This window comes from Leptidea sinapis, chromosome 4 (assembly GCF_905404315.1).
Source record: "Leptidea sinapis chromosome 4, ilLepSina1.1, whole genome shotgun sequence".
NCBI lineage: Eukaryota > Metazoa > Arthropoda > Insecta > Lepidoptera > Pieridae > Leptidea > Leptidea sinapis.
The window spans coordinates 15,590,593-15,606,549 of NC_066268.1; the positions used below are offsets into that span (position 1 = coordinate 15,590,593).

At 34.7% G+C, this 15,957-nt stretch overlaps 1 protein-coding gene across 1 annotated transcript in view; it reads left to right on the forward strand.

Moving 5' to 3' along the window:
• The window catches only part of LOC126980086 (integrin beta-6-like), a 63,655-nt gene that overhangs the window by 31,853 nt on the left and 15,845 nt on the right, over nt 1-15,957 (forward strand). Inside the window, exons 3-6 of the mRNA XM_050829701.1 lie at nt 913-1,217; nt 4,419-4,497; nt 4,930-5,314; nt 7,509-7,721. Coding sequence (XP_050685658.1) covers nt 913-1,217; nt 4,419-4,497; nt 4,930-5,314; nt 7,509-7,717 — 978 coding nt within the window. The 3' untranslated portion in view covers nt 7,718-7,721. The remainder of the gene's footprint in view (nt 1-912; nt 1,218-4,418; nt 4,498-4,929; nt 5,315-7,508; nt 7,722-15,957) is intronic.

Below are 15,957 nucleotides of genomic sequence, written 5' to 3' on the forward strand. Positions count from 1 at the left end.
CCACATGGTGGGGCTGTTATACGGTTTTGGTTATTTTCGGTTATTTTGTTCGATGAAAGGTATCGTTGATTAAAGAAGTGAGTAGCTAGTTAAATTTCAAATGGGCACCTTACGAATTATACAAAATTACAATTTTCGTAATAATATAATGACAATCTTACCTAATGGTCTTGTAATGACGGTATCGTGTGTGATTTCTGTATCACTAATAACTGCGATTAGAATAATAACTGTGTGTATATAATATTCTTAATGATGTTATATCATAACTACATTAATAATTATTGGTACTTAAAATAATTACGTTTTTTCTAAACTGTTCAAACTTAAGAAACAACTACATTTACAGAAAATCGAAACTTTAATGATGTTAAGTTTCTAAGTATTCTATAAATTTACTCAAAGTAATTATAACATTAATTTAGAGAATGCTTTAGGTATAATTTAGACTCGTAAACACCCTATCAAATTCACCCCAACAGTTTTTTTCCTTTTACAAAGCATACGAAAAAAGGGTTAACGCCATTGCGCTAAAAACAATTAGTGTGATCAAAATATTGTGCCTTTGAAGAAATAAATGGAATAAACTCCAACCAAGAATTCACTTTTCGAGTGTCTGGTTGGAATTTTATATTTGAAGATTTTCTGGTGATATAAATATATAAAAAGGTTCAAATAATATGTTCACCTCGAGAAGAAGTACTAAGGGACTCATTGTTACCATTTTATTTCAAAATAATACAAATTTACTAAACAAGAAAATTTTGAAAAAAGAAGAATAAATTTGGAATTAGAATTCCTCTATTTCATTCAAAGAGCACACAGTCTTTTGTTGTCAATATTTTAAATAATTTCTGTATGATATTATTAATAATATTTAAAGTTTCGTATTTGATAAAGATTTATTTACAGGTGGATTTTGTTGTTAATTCAACACAAAATTCCGACTTTCATGTTGAAAAACTTACGAAATGTCAGGACGGTATTTGCACAACCACGGTCCAAGTGTCACCTGACGTAAACTTTTGCTTAGCCGATGGTCAGAAGTCGGAGTTCTTTAATGTGAAGCTGAACGTAGAGGGAATAGTTGAGGAAGCGGTGATGAAGTTCCACGTGCCGTGTGCCTGCGCGTGCAGCGACATCGTTGAAGAACGATCACCAAAGTGTAACGGAAGAGGCAATTACTCCTGCGGTGTCTGCACGTGTGAAAAAGGCCGGTGAGTAAATATAATAGTAAATGGATATTCAAATTTAAACCCGAATCATAAACTAAATACTATAAAACAAAATCGCTTCCCGCTGTCTGTCCCTATGCATGCCAAGATCTTTGATCAAGATCCATCAAGATCATGAAACTACGGAACGGATTTTGATGCCGTTGTTAATAGATAGAGTGATTCAAGACGAAGGTCTATATGCATAATACAATATGTATAATATAGTAGAGAAAGACTGATAATTTTAGAGGTTGCTAATGTGATGTCGTAAATGAACACATTTTTTTGCGCTTAAATTGCAAACATTGGCTGAACCCTACGAGATAAATCAAAATATTGTACTACATATAGTATTTTACGCCATAAAAAAGTCTGCAAGAAAGTCCGAGATGATATATGCCTCTTAGCATAGCGATTTAAGCTATACAGCATTAATCCTAATCAAATTAAGTACAATAATTACACTGTGTGATCAATATGGCCCTTTACAGCATGTAATTTAAATGAATATTTTCGAAGATATTACAGATTTAAAATGCATGATGAGACATTAATAACGGGTTCATTAGGAAATACCTACGTTATATTTATTTTATTTTTACTATCAACTTTTGACAGAACCTAGTCTGCCCGAGCAGCTAGTATTCTAGTACTATAGATAATAATTTTAATATCAAACATGGGTCTATTGCATCGACTTAATAAAATGCAAGGTATTATGCTTCATCTCATAAGACAGCTTTAAGATGGAGCTTAATCAGGATTATTAAACCAGGATTACACACCGTTGTAATCGTGTTTTAGTATATTCAGAGATAAATTCTCACTATCCGAACATCACATATTATTGTCACAAAGGGTTCATTAGAATAGTTTGCATTCCACTAAGATCTTATAAAAATCTTGAATCTAACATTGACGTCACCTACTCTTACATGATACTGGCAGACATTTAAAAAGTCACTTCATAACATGTAATAAAACTCGTATCATAAATATGTAAATAAAAACAACGACATCATTATTATTATCATCGGACCTACATTGATATGTTCATTGCTATTGTCCATTTAACAAACACTGATCATAAACAGACGCGCAGTGTTCGTTCCACTGTAAAGCTAATTATATTAAGCAGCCACTTTTCTCTGATGCCGCCATCATTATAATTACAGTACTCTACAGCAGACTTTGTTAATTTAATTAACAGATATGACAATATGAATCTGTACTCTTTTGATCATTCCGCTCCGCATTCTTATAAGTATAATAATAATGTCGAAGTACCTAGACTTAGCACACGAGGTTACTGACATGTGGGATGTTGATTTAACAATAATTGTCCCAATAGTCGTTTCCGTAAACGGTCTTATAGCAAAGAGCCTCGACCATCATCTCAAGACGCTCTCACTTAATAACTGGATAAAGGGTCAGTTACAGAAAGCAGCTGTTTTGGGAACGGCACGCATCGTGCGGAAGTTCCTCAGTCTGTCGCCCTAACCACCGGCGGAATTGTCGTGAACCAACGCCGGCGGGATTCTATTTTTTATATTTATATTTGTAATATTGTTTTTTATCAATATGTATATAAATGTAGAAAATATGACGAAATTATAGTAAAGAGAATAATAATAAATGCAATGATAAAGTAAATAACATAATTTTTTTTTTTTTTATGGAATAGGAGGACAAACGAGCGTACGGGTCACCTGGTGTTAAGTGATCACCGCCGCCCACACTCTCCTGCAACACCAGAGGAATCACAAGAGCGTTGCCGGCCTTTAAGGAAGGTGTACGCGCTTTTCTTGAAGGTACCCATGTCGTATCGTCCCGGAAACACCGCACACGGAAGCTCATTCCACAGCTTCGTGGTACGAGGAAGAAAGCTCCTTGAAAACCGCACTGTGGAGGACCGCCACACATCCAGATGATGGGGATGAAATCCTAACTTGTGGCGTGTCGTGCGAAGGTGGAATTCGGCGGCAGGAATCAGGTTGAACAGCTCTTCGGAACACTCCCCGTGATAGATGCGGTAGAAAACACACAATGAAGCGACGTCTCTACGCAACGCCAAATGATCCAGCCGTTCACAGAGTACTGGCTTCCCGACAATTCGAGCTGCTCTGCGTTGCTCGCGGTCAAATGGATCGAGCTGATACTGGGGTGCGCCAGACCAGAGATGACAGCAATACTCCATGTGAGGCCGGACCTGCGCTTTGTAGAGCGCTAGAATGTGGGCCGGCTTGAAGTATTGCCGTGCTCTATTTATGACGCCCAGTTTCTTTGAAGCCAGTTTGGCTTTGCCCTCCAGATGGCCACGGAATTGGCAATTGCTCGAGATTTCGAGACCCAGTATTCCGATACTAGGCGAGGCTTTAAGGGAAGTGTTCTCGAAGAGCGGTGATACGGCAAATGGGGTTTTTTTAGTGGTAAACGCGCAAACTTGAGTCTTCTGGGGGTTAAATTGGACAAGGTTCAACTTACCCCATTCCGCGACCTTCTCGAGAGAGGACTCGATAGAAGACACAAGTTTCTCCCGGCACTGGTCGACGTTTTCCCGAGAGAGACCTGCATGGCCCGTGTATACGGCATCACCAGTGCTGTCGTCTGCATAGCAATGCATGTTGGCGGTGTCCAACATATCATTGATATGCAGAAGAAACAGCGTGGGAGATAACACACAGCCTTGGGGAACTCCAGCGTTCACGGGCTTGGGATTCGAGCAATAACCGTCGATAACGACCTGTATGCTGCGCCCAGTGAGGAAGCTGGAGGTCCACTTGCATAAGCTCTCGGGAAGCCCAAATGATGGAAGTTTTGCGAGGATTATAACATACGGCCAATTTATATACCAAATATAACTAACTGGTGACCTTTGCTTCACCTATGTATATTATGAGCTTCAAAATACTGCCGTTAAGGCCAGAATCGTTCCTTTAGTTCCGCAGGTCTTGGTATTTCTTATTTTATAAAAACGTCTAAGTTTGTACTATATATATTAATCAAAACGCGTCGATGGCGCAACGTTAGAATCGTTGACTTACACCACGGACACTCCAGTTCGATCCTCCCCCCCCCAAGTATGGATGTTTTGAAATTTATGGTGACGAGAAGTATGGGCCGTTTCGGTACATTAGTGTAGCTGTGATTCCAATACTATTACAATTAGATTCAGTTTCATACTATCCTATGTTATTTTAGGACCGGCAAGATTTGCGAAACGGCGATTTGTGAGAAAAAACGTGGTGATATGCCCTGCACGGATTCAGCACGAAGTGACGTATGTATTTAATTAATTTATTACAAGTTGTTGCAAATTTGAATACATACTAAAATTTGACGTAACTACATCATTGCTAAATGTAATTGTAGTAAAATGTATTTTGGTAAGTGTAATTCCTTCCCATCACAATGCAGTGCCACTCAGGATTTACGAAAAACCTAAAGTTCTGAGCGGCATCACAATTCCGCTCGTCGCTTTGAGATAAAAAATGTTAAGTCTCATTAGCTCAGTAATTGGACTAGCCAGACGCCCTTCAAGCCGAAATACAGTAAACGTTACTGCTTGATGGCAGAATAAGGCACCGCTCTGGTAAACTTTATATTTTGTCAAAACAATATTTTATCCATAAAGGCTTTCGGATGCCGCGACAATGTATTGTAAACCAGTTTATAAAACAGTTGTTCAAACTACAGGTATTTTTGATTTTAGCTCGAATGTTCCGGTAACGGTGTCTGCGGTGATTGCGACGAGTGTGAATGCTTCACAAACAAACCGGGCTCCCAGTACTTCGATAAGGACAACTTTTGCGCGGACATTTGCCTTGTCACAAACGATTGCGACGAGTGCTTCCAAAACCCGATACCAGGCCGGTGTGATCTGTGCGACTTCCCGCTATTCAGACAAACATACAATCAAACATTAATGAAGGAAAAAGATGATTTTAACAGAGATGTCTGGGTGAGATGTAATGATACTATGAATGGTTGTAACATGGTGTATGCAGCTATGAAAGATGCAAGTGGAGATACCTTCTACATGATGATCGACTCTTGTGAACCTGTACACGAGGAACAAGTAACTGGAAGCGTTAATGGTACGAAAGAATTTATTTAAATAATTCAAATCTTTAAAATTAAGTATAACATATGCATGCAACTCGATAAGTTATCAAGCTGAGTTATTAAATAGCAATTTAGACGCATTTATCATAAATTAGTAGAATATAATGATAGGGAAGTATATTGAGGCTAATAGTTAACTTATTGATATCATATAAGGATTATAAATAATGAAGGCAGATAGACTAATCAACTCAAAATAATAACTAATAAGTATGGAAATATAATAGAACACTTTAGATAGAAACAAACAGCTTGTTACATGCAATGTATTTAAATTTTCTGTTGTGAAGCGAAATGTGGAATGACAATAATTACAACTGGCTACAAACTGAATTTCAGAAAGGTTACTTAAATGGCATATCATGTCAGCACTAAGAATATATTTTCAGAAATTTAACTCCAAGAACGATAAAGTTAGGGATGAATTGTTAATAAGATAGATAAAATTCAACATGCCAGCTTGCGTTTGGAAATAAATTTATGTAATCAGCGTTTCTTAAAATTTTCGCCCTGAGAAAGTGAATTAGAAGTTGATAGTTTAAATGGGCAGCTAGTAAATGTTGAAGGAATAACGTAGTGAAGTGCTGACTAGTTAACCTATCTAGTTAAGGCTAAATATGTATATAAAATTAAATTAAAAAAATATCCATTGCTTAAGTTTACGTCGCCACACAGTTTTAAAATGATAGATGACATCAGTAAAGATAGGGCTACCTATCAACTCTCATATATCAATAATATTTTAATCCTAAAATTAATGAATTATGGTCGATTTACGTCTTCGAAGTGAAAATTTCTTTAGGTGCCCTGACCCCTAAATTTTGTGAATATTTTAACGGATTAGTCGGCTCAGCGATCGTGAATTTACCAGAGCAATTTATACACAATTTTTATTTTACTAGTATGTTCTGAATGTTATTTCTTTAGGAATATATAACAAAAAATGCTGTGTTCCATATTATTAAGCTCACCTAGATGAAGTTTTGACTTCTTCGAGCGATTATTTAAAGACATGAGTTTCCATCGAGGTAGGTGCTATAACGAAAACATCAGTAACAATACCAGCGGCGTTATTAAATACACCCATATCAATGTATCGTTAATTATATTTTAGGGAGAAGTAAATAACAGACATCTTTATGATCTCAAAACAAAACGTATTGTCAGTTTACACAGTTGCGGTTACTGTATGAATATCCACCAGTTGTTTGTTGTCTCCTTCTGTCCTATATAAACTTGGGTCTCGGTGCAGCTGTCCCTTTTCTACAAATGGTAACGTCATTAGTAGTATTATGATAGCAGTGATGTTTATTTGTCCGCGATGTCAACTCTCTGTATACAGTCTACCCCTTTCCCTATTTTATGCGGCCACTGTTATGATGTCTGGGTTTATTAGAAGTTTTTCATTTAGTTGAATGTGAAAACACAATATAAAATTTATATTGCACAGGTGTTTAAGAGCAATCAAATATATTAGTTATAATTCTTCACAACTTATAATATCTCAAAACATTATTAATACTCTGACTCTATTGACTCTATTTTAATTTATAATATCGAACTATCTCGATAGTAAAATTTAATTCAAATAATTTATATATGACTTAATAATTAGCACTATTTACACTATTTATATAAAAAATAATAAAATAAAACTGAAATAATCTTATAACAAGGGTGATATTTTTGAACCATTTATATTTCTTACTTCTTAGTATATCTCCAGTCCAATTCTATATCAGTTTTCCACCGTATATCTAATCTTTTATATTTCCTTTAATCCAATATTCAGTTTTCTTCTCTCCATCCTGTTTTGTCACACCATTAAAAATTATGTTTCATTTTAGTCATGGCCCTATATAAACAGCTGTAAGTCAAGCAACGCAAAATTCATTTTGTGTTAAATGCCATGCGTCTTACTATTTCTAATTTCAAAATACGTATATACAAAAACACAAATCATTCCCCTTTATAATATTATTACTTACTATAGAAAAATATTGCCTTCTGCCAAATGGAATCGCCAAAGTAGCACATTAATATCTCGTAGTCCAGGGCCAGAGCACGAAAGGATGTGAAAACCTTATTAATCTGGCAATATGAAGAATGTACGAGAGTTTCGTAATACGCTGTATTTTAATCAAGTTTCCTTTTTGTTTCCAATAGTGACACTCCCCGTAGTCCTGGGTGTGCTAGCATTAGTAGCAGCAGTGATGGGTACGGCCGGTTACCTGGTGTGGAAGAACCGACCGCCCCCGATGCAGCCTTTGGATCCCATGTACCAGAACATTGGTGCCGAGGACTGTACCGGAGAGAACCCACTCTACAAGCCACCCACGTCATCCTTCAAGAATCCCACGTACGGGAAGTGGTAGTAAGGTAAATACCGACATTATTTTTTGAAGTCAATATCACATAGTGATTTTCTTTCCTTACTCAGCAAGTGACATTCTTGTAAATAATACAAAAAAAGTAGAGTTGTAAAAAGTAACCACTCGACAGAATTTGCCAAGCCAATTCTTTCATGAATGTACATAACTCTTTCGTAATATTGACGAAATGCAGTCGTGAGAAGATATTGTTTTTAAATATATTTATACTTTTCTATCCTCGGTCATCACAAATTTATTTCAATATTTTTATGCATAAATTTTTCATCATAAGGAACATAAAATTAGTTTAATACTCCTTTAAATATAAATGCAATTTTCAACGCCGAATAATTACGTCACACATGCGCTAAAACTTCTTAGCAATCACAAATGGTTTGAATTGGTAGCTCTAGGGATTTTTCTGGTAGTTGATTTATGTAAACCGTCGTATTTAATAGGACAATAATTATTCCGGACATTAATTCACTATCTGAATAATTTCAAACAGTAAAATTCATGTGCTATTCTATACCTAACTCTTCTTGTAGAAGTTATAATATCTTATTTAATTATCTATTTTCTAGTAATGTACTGCACTATAATGTGTATAGATACTTATTACATAAAGCAGAAAAATAAAGTCAAGTTAAGTAACAGTTAGTTATAATTTAACACACTAGAGATCTTCTAACTGTTCTGTTACCTTAGTACAAATTTAGAATTAATATAAATCAAAATCAAATCAAATCAAAATCAAAATCAAATCAAATCAAAATCATTTATTCACGTAGGTCACGGAAATGACACTTATGAATGTCAAAAAAAAAAATCTTATTGAAACTACCGCTACTTCGTAAAGGGTTGAGCTAATGAGAAGAAGTAGCAAGAAACTCATTGCCACTCTTTTATATCAAGATTTACATTTAAGTACATCGAATTACAAATCATTTCAAATTACAATAATTATATTACATATTAATGTAAAATGTAAAATGATGCAACAGACACACTCAAACGTCAAATAGTCAGTGTTTTACACGAGTAAGTAAAAAAAGTAAATGTAAATTAATACAAAAGTTATTGAGTACAGTAGCTGCATCATCCACATACACCATAAAAATAAATAAATAAAGGTATTGTTTGAGCATTTTATAAGCGATTATAAATACTAAACTATTTAGAATATAAACTAAGTATTTACAAAGTATGGTTGCATGTGTATATTAAATCTATTTATATATATTATTGCTATTGGTTTAGATTGTGGTATAGGTAGTTAAGCACTTATATCAACTTTGGCCCGACATTCTTCTATAACGATGATAGTCGCCAATCCTAATAGAATCACTTACAATCCCACCAGCTCTTTCCGAGTTTATTACATTGGCCTTGCGTACTCAATGACCCCGTGACTCACAGTTCAAACACGAAAACCTAATTGTATAATTAATGTTTATCACTTTTATCATTCGAAGCACACATTTCTATTTGCACGCACTATGTTAACAAACGCATTTTAAAATTACGTTACAATAAAATTACATACATATTTTGAATTACATTTGAAATTGTAAGCTCCTGAACGGCAAAATTGATTTTGATATGATTTTGTTGTTGTTAACTCAGGTAGTGACCCTTTGCAATATATAAGTAAGAAATGTTCCTTCATATTTTTCTTCAACTCTACTCATAGAGATATTATTCTTAAATTTTAAGAATTCTGTTTTGAATACATATATTGTATCAAGCATAAAACATATTCCAGTACCTTTTTTTAATGCAGTCAAAATACATCTTCTAATCATTGGTAAGGACGGTCACTTTAGCTCTTGAATTAGTCCCAACATTTATCATTTATCCTAACACAGGATTTAACCCCAAGACAACGACAATCACCATAAAGGGTCGAATTAAAATCTCATAAATGCGTATTGTGTCAAACTTAATGTTGATATTAACTTAATTTCAATTAGCATCAGATTGTGATGTTGTTATTATTTATTGTGATAAACTGATTCTCTTGACAACCGCAGAGCAAGGTCGAATAACAATAATAAAATTGATACGATAGATTGCAAATAATCTACCTTGATCTGACTTCATAATATAATCATTGAAAAAGGTTATTACTGTGAAATTAAGAACGTAATAAAACACTGTAGAAAAACGGTAATCATTCTTAGTTTTATAGACCTAGTCTGTACTGTTCTGTTACACATAAACATTTAATTTTTCACGTAATGTAATCTTAAGCCATCAAAACCAAGTCTCGCAACTCAGTTCTTCTAGAGTAAGAAGTTGTGAGATCTTTCAACTCCTTGTGAAGCCTCTTTGGAGCTAATAGCATACACTTATGTGATTATAGTGATTATATTTTTCATTAGAGAAAATATATTCACCCGCGTATCGTGACAGAAAATATTGCGATCGGGGCACTCTCTTTATTTATAAGCTTAAGGCATTCTTTGATGATACGTAGAATACTTATAGCGGGAATCTCGCGATAATTTTTGTTTCCTTATACGAAATCGGTGAATTCTGGCGTTAACAGCATTTACAGCCTTTTTAGTTCTTACGTGGTTACCCAATCTTCAATGACGTTCTACAGAGGATATGTTGAAGTATCTTGAAACTAACCAACAACTCCACACCCACTTTTTACCGGGCACTCACTGCAGTTCTGTTTTCTTCAACATTGCATTTAATTATTATGAATTAATATTAAACACGAAAAATATGTGAAATGGCGACAAAGAATCAAAGTTTCTAACATAATTAACTTATTCCTAATTTGAATAAAAAAAAAATTGAAATTAGTTAGTTTTTAAGTTATTACAATATCATGGCCGGGCTAGTTATTGATATAATGAAAGTACTTTATATTCATATCCAAAAATAAATAATATCCCTTTTCATAATGACAACTGCCTGCTGGTATAATACAGACATTAATATTTCAAGTTCTGTCCCAGTTCAAACGCCCTTCGCATTGTATATTATTATTCACCAATACATTTATAATAACTGCCTAAAATAACATATTAGAACTGATTAATTTCTCATCAAACATATATATTATGAGTTTTGGAAGCTCAGGTTTCTGTATAGGACTTCATTTCCAAATCACAACTCTCCCATTTTCATGTTTTTTAAAAAGCACTCAAACCTGAACACGTAGTGAACCGAATGTGATTGACAAAATTTAGTACATTCGAAGCAAATGGTGTTTCAGTAACTAATTAGGCTTGCAGGATTTTGTTGACCAAAAACATTTTGAATAGGACACTAGTGGCTCTACTTCAGACAGACTGAATTTGATAGTACAAGTAGTAAAGGTTGTTGCAAATCAACATTGGCTACGATGTGTAGGTACACACGGTATTTAGTACAATATTGCAATTTACGTACATTGATTAATTTTATGTATATTTATTATTGTTTGTTTTTGTTTTTATACAAATATAATTATATATCAAAAGCTTCTTTGCACAGAATGCCGGCTAGGTACAACTAAAGTGGCGCATTTTTCTGCTGTGAAACAATTATGTACAACTATTTGTTTAGGTTTGAAAGAAGCCGTAGCTATAAAATAACCGGGAAAATGATACTTTACATCTCATGTTATTGCTTTCGCATTTGCGATGCCTCTGAGTATTTTGGATTCAATCTAGCGAATTTTAGATTGACTCTAGAATCCACCGCTCAGGATACAGGCACTGCACTGGTAAAGATACCTATAACTTACATAAACGTCTGCTTATCTCGTCATTTTTTCTCAGTATTTATCTATATTAATAAATAGGGAGCTGGTTTTTTCCTTCGGTTATACTGCGAAAACTACTACTACTCAACCTATCGGAATGATACTTAAACCATAAGATGCAGCGTGTTTCGGAGACGGTTTTAGTTAATTTATGGTGATTACTTAGCCGGAAAGTATATTTTTTTGACTTAGAAATACCATATATTCGCAATACAAATAATTCAGTCAATGATATTATTCATTACATATAACAGTTCATACAATGAGCGGGCTCGGGGTACTTATTTGATATGGCAAAACAACGTTTGCCAGGTCATCACTTGTACATAACATAACATTATACGAAGAAGAAAATATGGATGTTGTTGAAAAAGTAACACGTTGATTCCAAAACGTAAAAAATTGTGTATCTAATAACATATAATATGTTTATTTGAGATGTATATGTTTGGTTGAGTGTGATGTAGGTAAGCTCTAGATACCTCAGCAATTTACAATTACGTCTCGAGGCTATGAATTATTGGTGTACGTGACTCCACGCACCCACTCGCTTAGGGTGTTGTCACATTATATTGATCCATATTTAATTTTTAAGGATGCGAAATGAACACATAATTTCAAACCCTACAATGTCTATCTTCCATTAATCTCATATTGAGAATTCCTTACGCGAAGGATAAGAACCCTATTATTACATGACCGCTGCCGTCCGTACGTCTGTCCGTCGGCAAGCTTTTTTTTTATGGAAAAGGAGGACAAACAAGCGTACGGGTCACTGGTATTAAGTGATCACCACCGTCCACCGCCCACGTAATCTTGCAACACCATAAGAATCACAATAGCGTTGCCGGCCTTTAAGGAATACGCGCTTCCTTTGAAGCTACTCATGTCGTATGTTCTTAGAAACACCGCACAAGGAAGCTCATTCCACAGCTTTGTAGTATGTGGAAGAAAGTTCCTTGAAAACCGCACTGTGGAGGGCCGCCAACAGAGATCATATCATCAACATCTATACTATGGTGCCTACCACGTTCCTACCGTTTGTCATACGATAACACTTGGTTTTTGAAGTTAAGACTTCTTTAGACACGTCGACCCCCTTATTGTTAAGGTATTGAATGACACTTGGCGGTCACATCTTAATATATATAAATTACGTGACACGTTGTTTGTCCGCGATGGACTCCTAAACTAATGAACGGATTTTAATGGGGATTACTTCATGCAGTGCAGTTTGGTCCAACTTGAGAGATAGGATAGTTTTATTTCGATTAAAGACCAATAATTATTTTTATTTTCAATATTTGTTTTGTATGGACCTATTTTCTATGAGAGAATTTAGTGACGGACGCTTTGACAGTTCCGCTGTGAAACAATTTCACTATAACAACAGGGAGCATTTTTTACGAAATAATTCTTGATGTTTTGAAATATTATTGGCAAATTCCTGTAAAACAGTATTTTATTATCTTCAGAACAACGTCTGTCGGGGCAGCTAGTCCTTATATAATATAATAATATAAGTCGGCTCAAGTTGCCTTAACTATTATGATCGGGAAGAGCAAATTTCCCAGAGATGGTAACTCAATTATTATAAATACTATTTTTTTTATAATTGTTATCACTTTAGGAGTTCACTTCTGCTGTTTGTTAAATAAATATAGTATTCATAATAGCCCACAAAATGTATGAATACCCTTGTGTTTATCAGTTATTTTATATAGATGTGTCGAGATTTTTTCGCACGACGCGACACACTGTCAATGACCCTTACTTGTATAACTGTATCAACGATATTTAATGCACCTGCACTATATACCTAAAGCATTGTCGTAATTTTTTTTATGAAAATAAGGGACGAGACGAGCAAGGCGTTCAGATGATGGTAATTGATACGCCCTGCCCATTACAATGCAGTGCCGCTCAGGATTCTTGAAAAACCCCAAAAATTCTGAGCGGCACTACAACTGCGCACTTGACCCTGAGACATAAGATGTTAAGTCTCGTTTGCCCAGTAATTTCACTAGCTACGGCGCCCTTCAGACAGAAACACAGTTATGCTTCCACATTACTGCTTCACGGCAGAAATAGGCGCCTTTGTGGCTATAATCTAGCCGGCATCCTGTGCAAAGGAGCTTCCCACTGAAATTAAAATTAATAATATAAAGAAGAAAGAGAGAAAGCACTTATCTTAATAATCGTATAAAATCTTTAAAAAAAAACATCAGTTGTGACTGTACCGTTACTTACCAAATCAAAAGACTCAACCGGACTTCGACATCTGAATTGTACCTATATGCTTGGAGCTCAATTACTTTTTATGAAGTACGAAATTGTAGAATTTAGTATTTACATGCGAAATATCAACCGACTTTTGCCATGCTTTACGAAAATAAACATGCTTTAAGTATTCAGTTCTTGTAAGTTATAAGTCTTGTCCAAAAACTTCATAACTACTTGGGCTGTGATGTCATTTAAGTGAACTAAGGATAATACAAAGAAAATTAATCATTCCTTTAAAAGATTCTTGCGTCTTGTAAAAATAATCACGCCACGTTTGAGTCATCTTATTAAGGAAAAAGCACATCTATAAATCGTTGGCAAATCTCGAGTTATTGTCTAAAGTGATGTCACGTTTAACTATACATACTGTTGACATGTAGGAATCTATATTCTGAGTTCTCACTAACATTACGTCTAATAAATAAATCTATCATTCTATGTAAGCGGGTTCATCCGCGTCACTCTCGATAAGGTTGTAATTATAATGTTACCATATCTGCACTATTACGCATTCAGTACTCATACTTGTACTTATAATAACATTATGATTGAAACAGCATCGAAATCAGCTGTTTTTGATTCTCCATCACATAGCGTTAAATATCGTTCGAGCGTGAAGTGTATGGTGAAGTTCGCTTATGGAATTGTCACCTTAGAATGTTAACCGATTAACCAACCCTACAAAACCAGACTTCATGAGAAAATACTTATGGAAGACTCTGACAAATCTATCTAATTGAGTCGAAACAAAATTCATGGACAATTTTTGATGTTAACTTTGACTAAATCAGGTGAAAATAAAAAAATGAATTTCAATTACGAGAAAACTTCTTTTTTGGACATGTCGAGAGTACATCACTACCTCAACGCTTCGCTTATGAGACGTGCAATAAGGATATCGAAAGTTAAATGATAGTGCATTCCCAGATAGCGGCTTTCCAATTTCTTACTTTGTATTGCTAATATTATCTGTACCTAGATCCAGAGTCGTTCTCTATGTCTCGCACTACTTACTAGACCTACTCATAGCATAGTTACAAAATAGTATATAACGCACCTAGGGAGAAAAGTGGGACTTCTCACCCGCGGAATATTGTCACGACAATGTCCTACTTATCTCACGTGGTGTGTATAAGCTCACTTTTAGTCCCTGGTACGAGGGAGAAAAGTGGCCGATTCTCTCCCGACAAGACGACTTTTCTCTATCGTACCTGGTACTAAAAGTGAGCTTTCATTGAAGATGGGAAAAAATATTTATTGTTTTATCTGTTTTGTGTCACAGCGTACCTACTCAAGCAATTTTAATTTAAGTTTCCTACTAAGCCAGTCGAATACCACGCGAAAAATTACTCACTCACTCACAAATTTTGCGTCATCGCATTGACAAATTATTTTTATATTAATTATTATCAGCTAGCTAGCTTCCTCTTTACTGTAACATCATTTCAGGCCTTGCATTTTTATTATGGGTTTTTCAATAGATGTATATGATCTTGATGTCATATACCAATGCATTTAATTGAAATACCTAGCTGCAATATTCAAGCCCGCAGACTTGGCGCCAAGATAATACACCCAGTTTATATCTCAACAATATTTTATTTTAAAATATTTTCCTGCGATTAAAACACTTACAATTAATACAAAGAGCTGGTACTTATAGCCACTTGGAATTTAATAATTATACTCACCAAGGCCTTGCGACAAGATTTATGAAGCAGTACTATTTTTTATCCATAATCATGACAGCAGATATGTATAAATAATTCCATAAACCTAAGGCCATACGATACAGATTTTAAATGATATTTAGGTTCTACATGTCGAATGACACAATTTTCATTAATTAAAAAAAAAATACTGATGCAAGATTCAAAAACACTGATGAGATAGACATAGCACGCCAAATTGTTGGAAAGTTTTCTTGCTCTTTTAAATTTATCAATTTCTTGGACACTTCCTGAGCTTAAAATGTGGACATTATTGTGAACTTCATTCTTGTCTGGGTCTTTTCAGAAATTTTAACTTCATTTTGAAATTATATTTATCAAAATAATATTAATAATCGACCTCTATGAGCGCCTTCGTGATTATTTCAATGTTTAAGCCCATTTTCTAATCCTTTCAATTGTAAAAATTCTGGGTGTCCGAGGAATTTTCGGTATGAAAACGCGAATAAAACGCGTATTCCATGAAT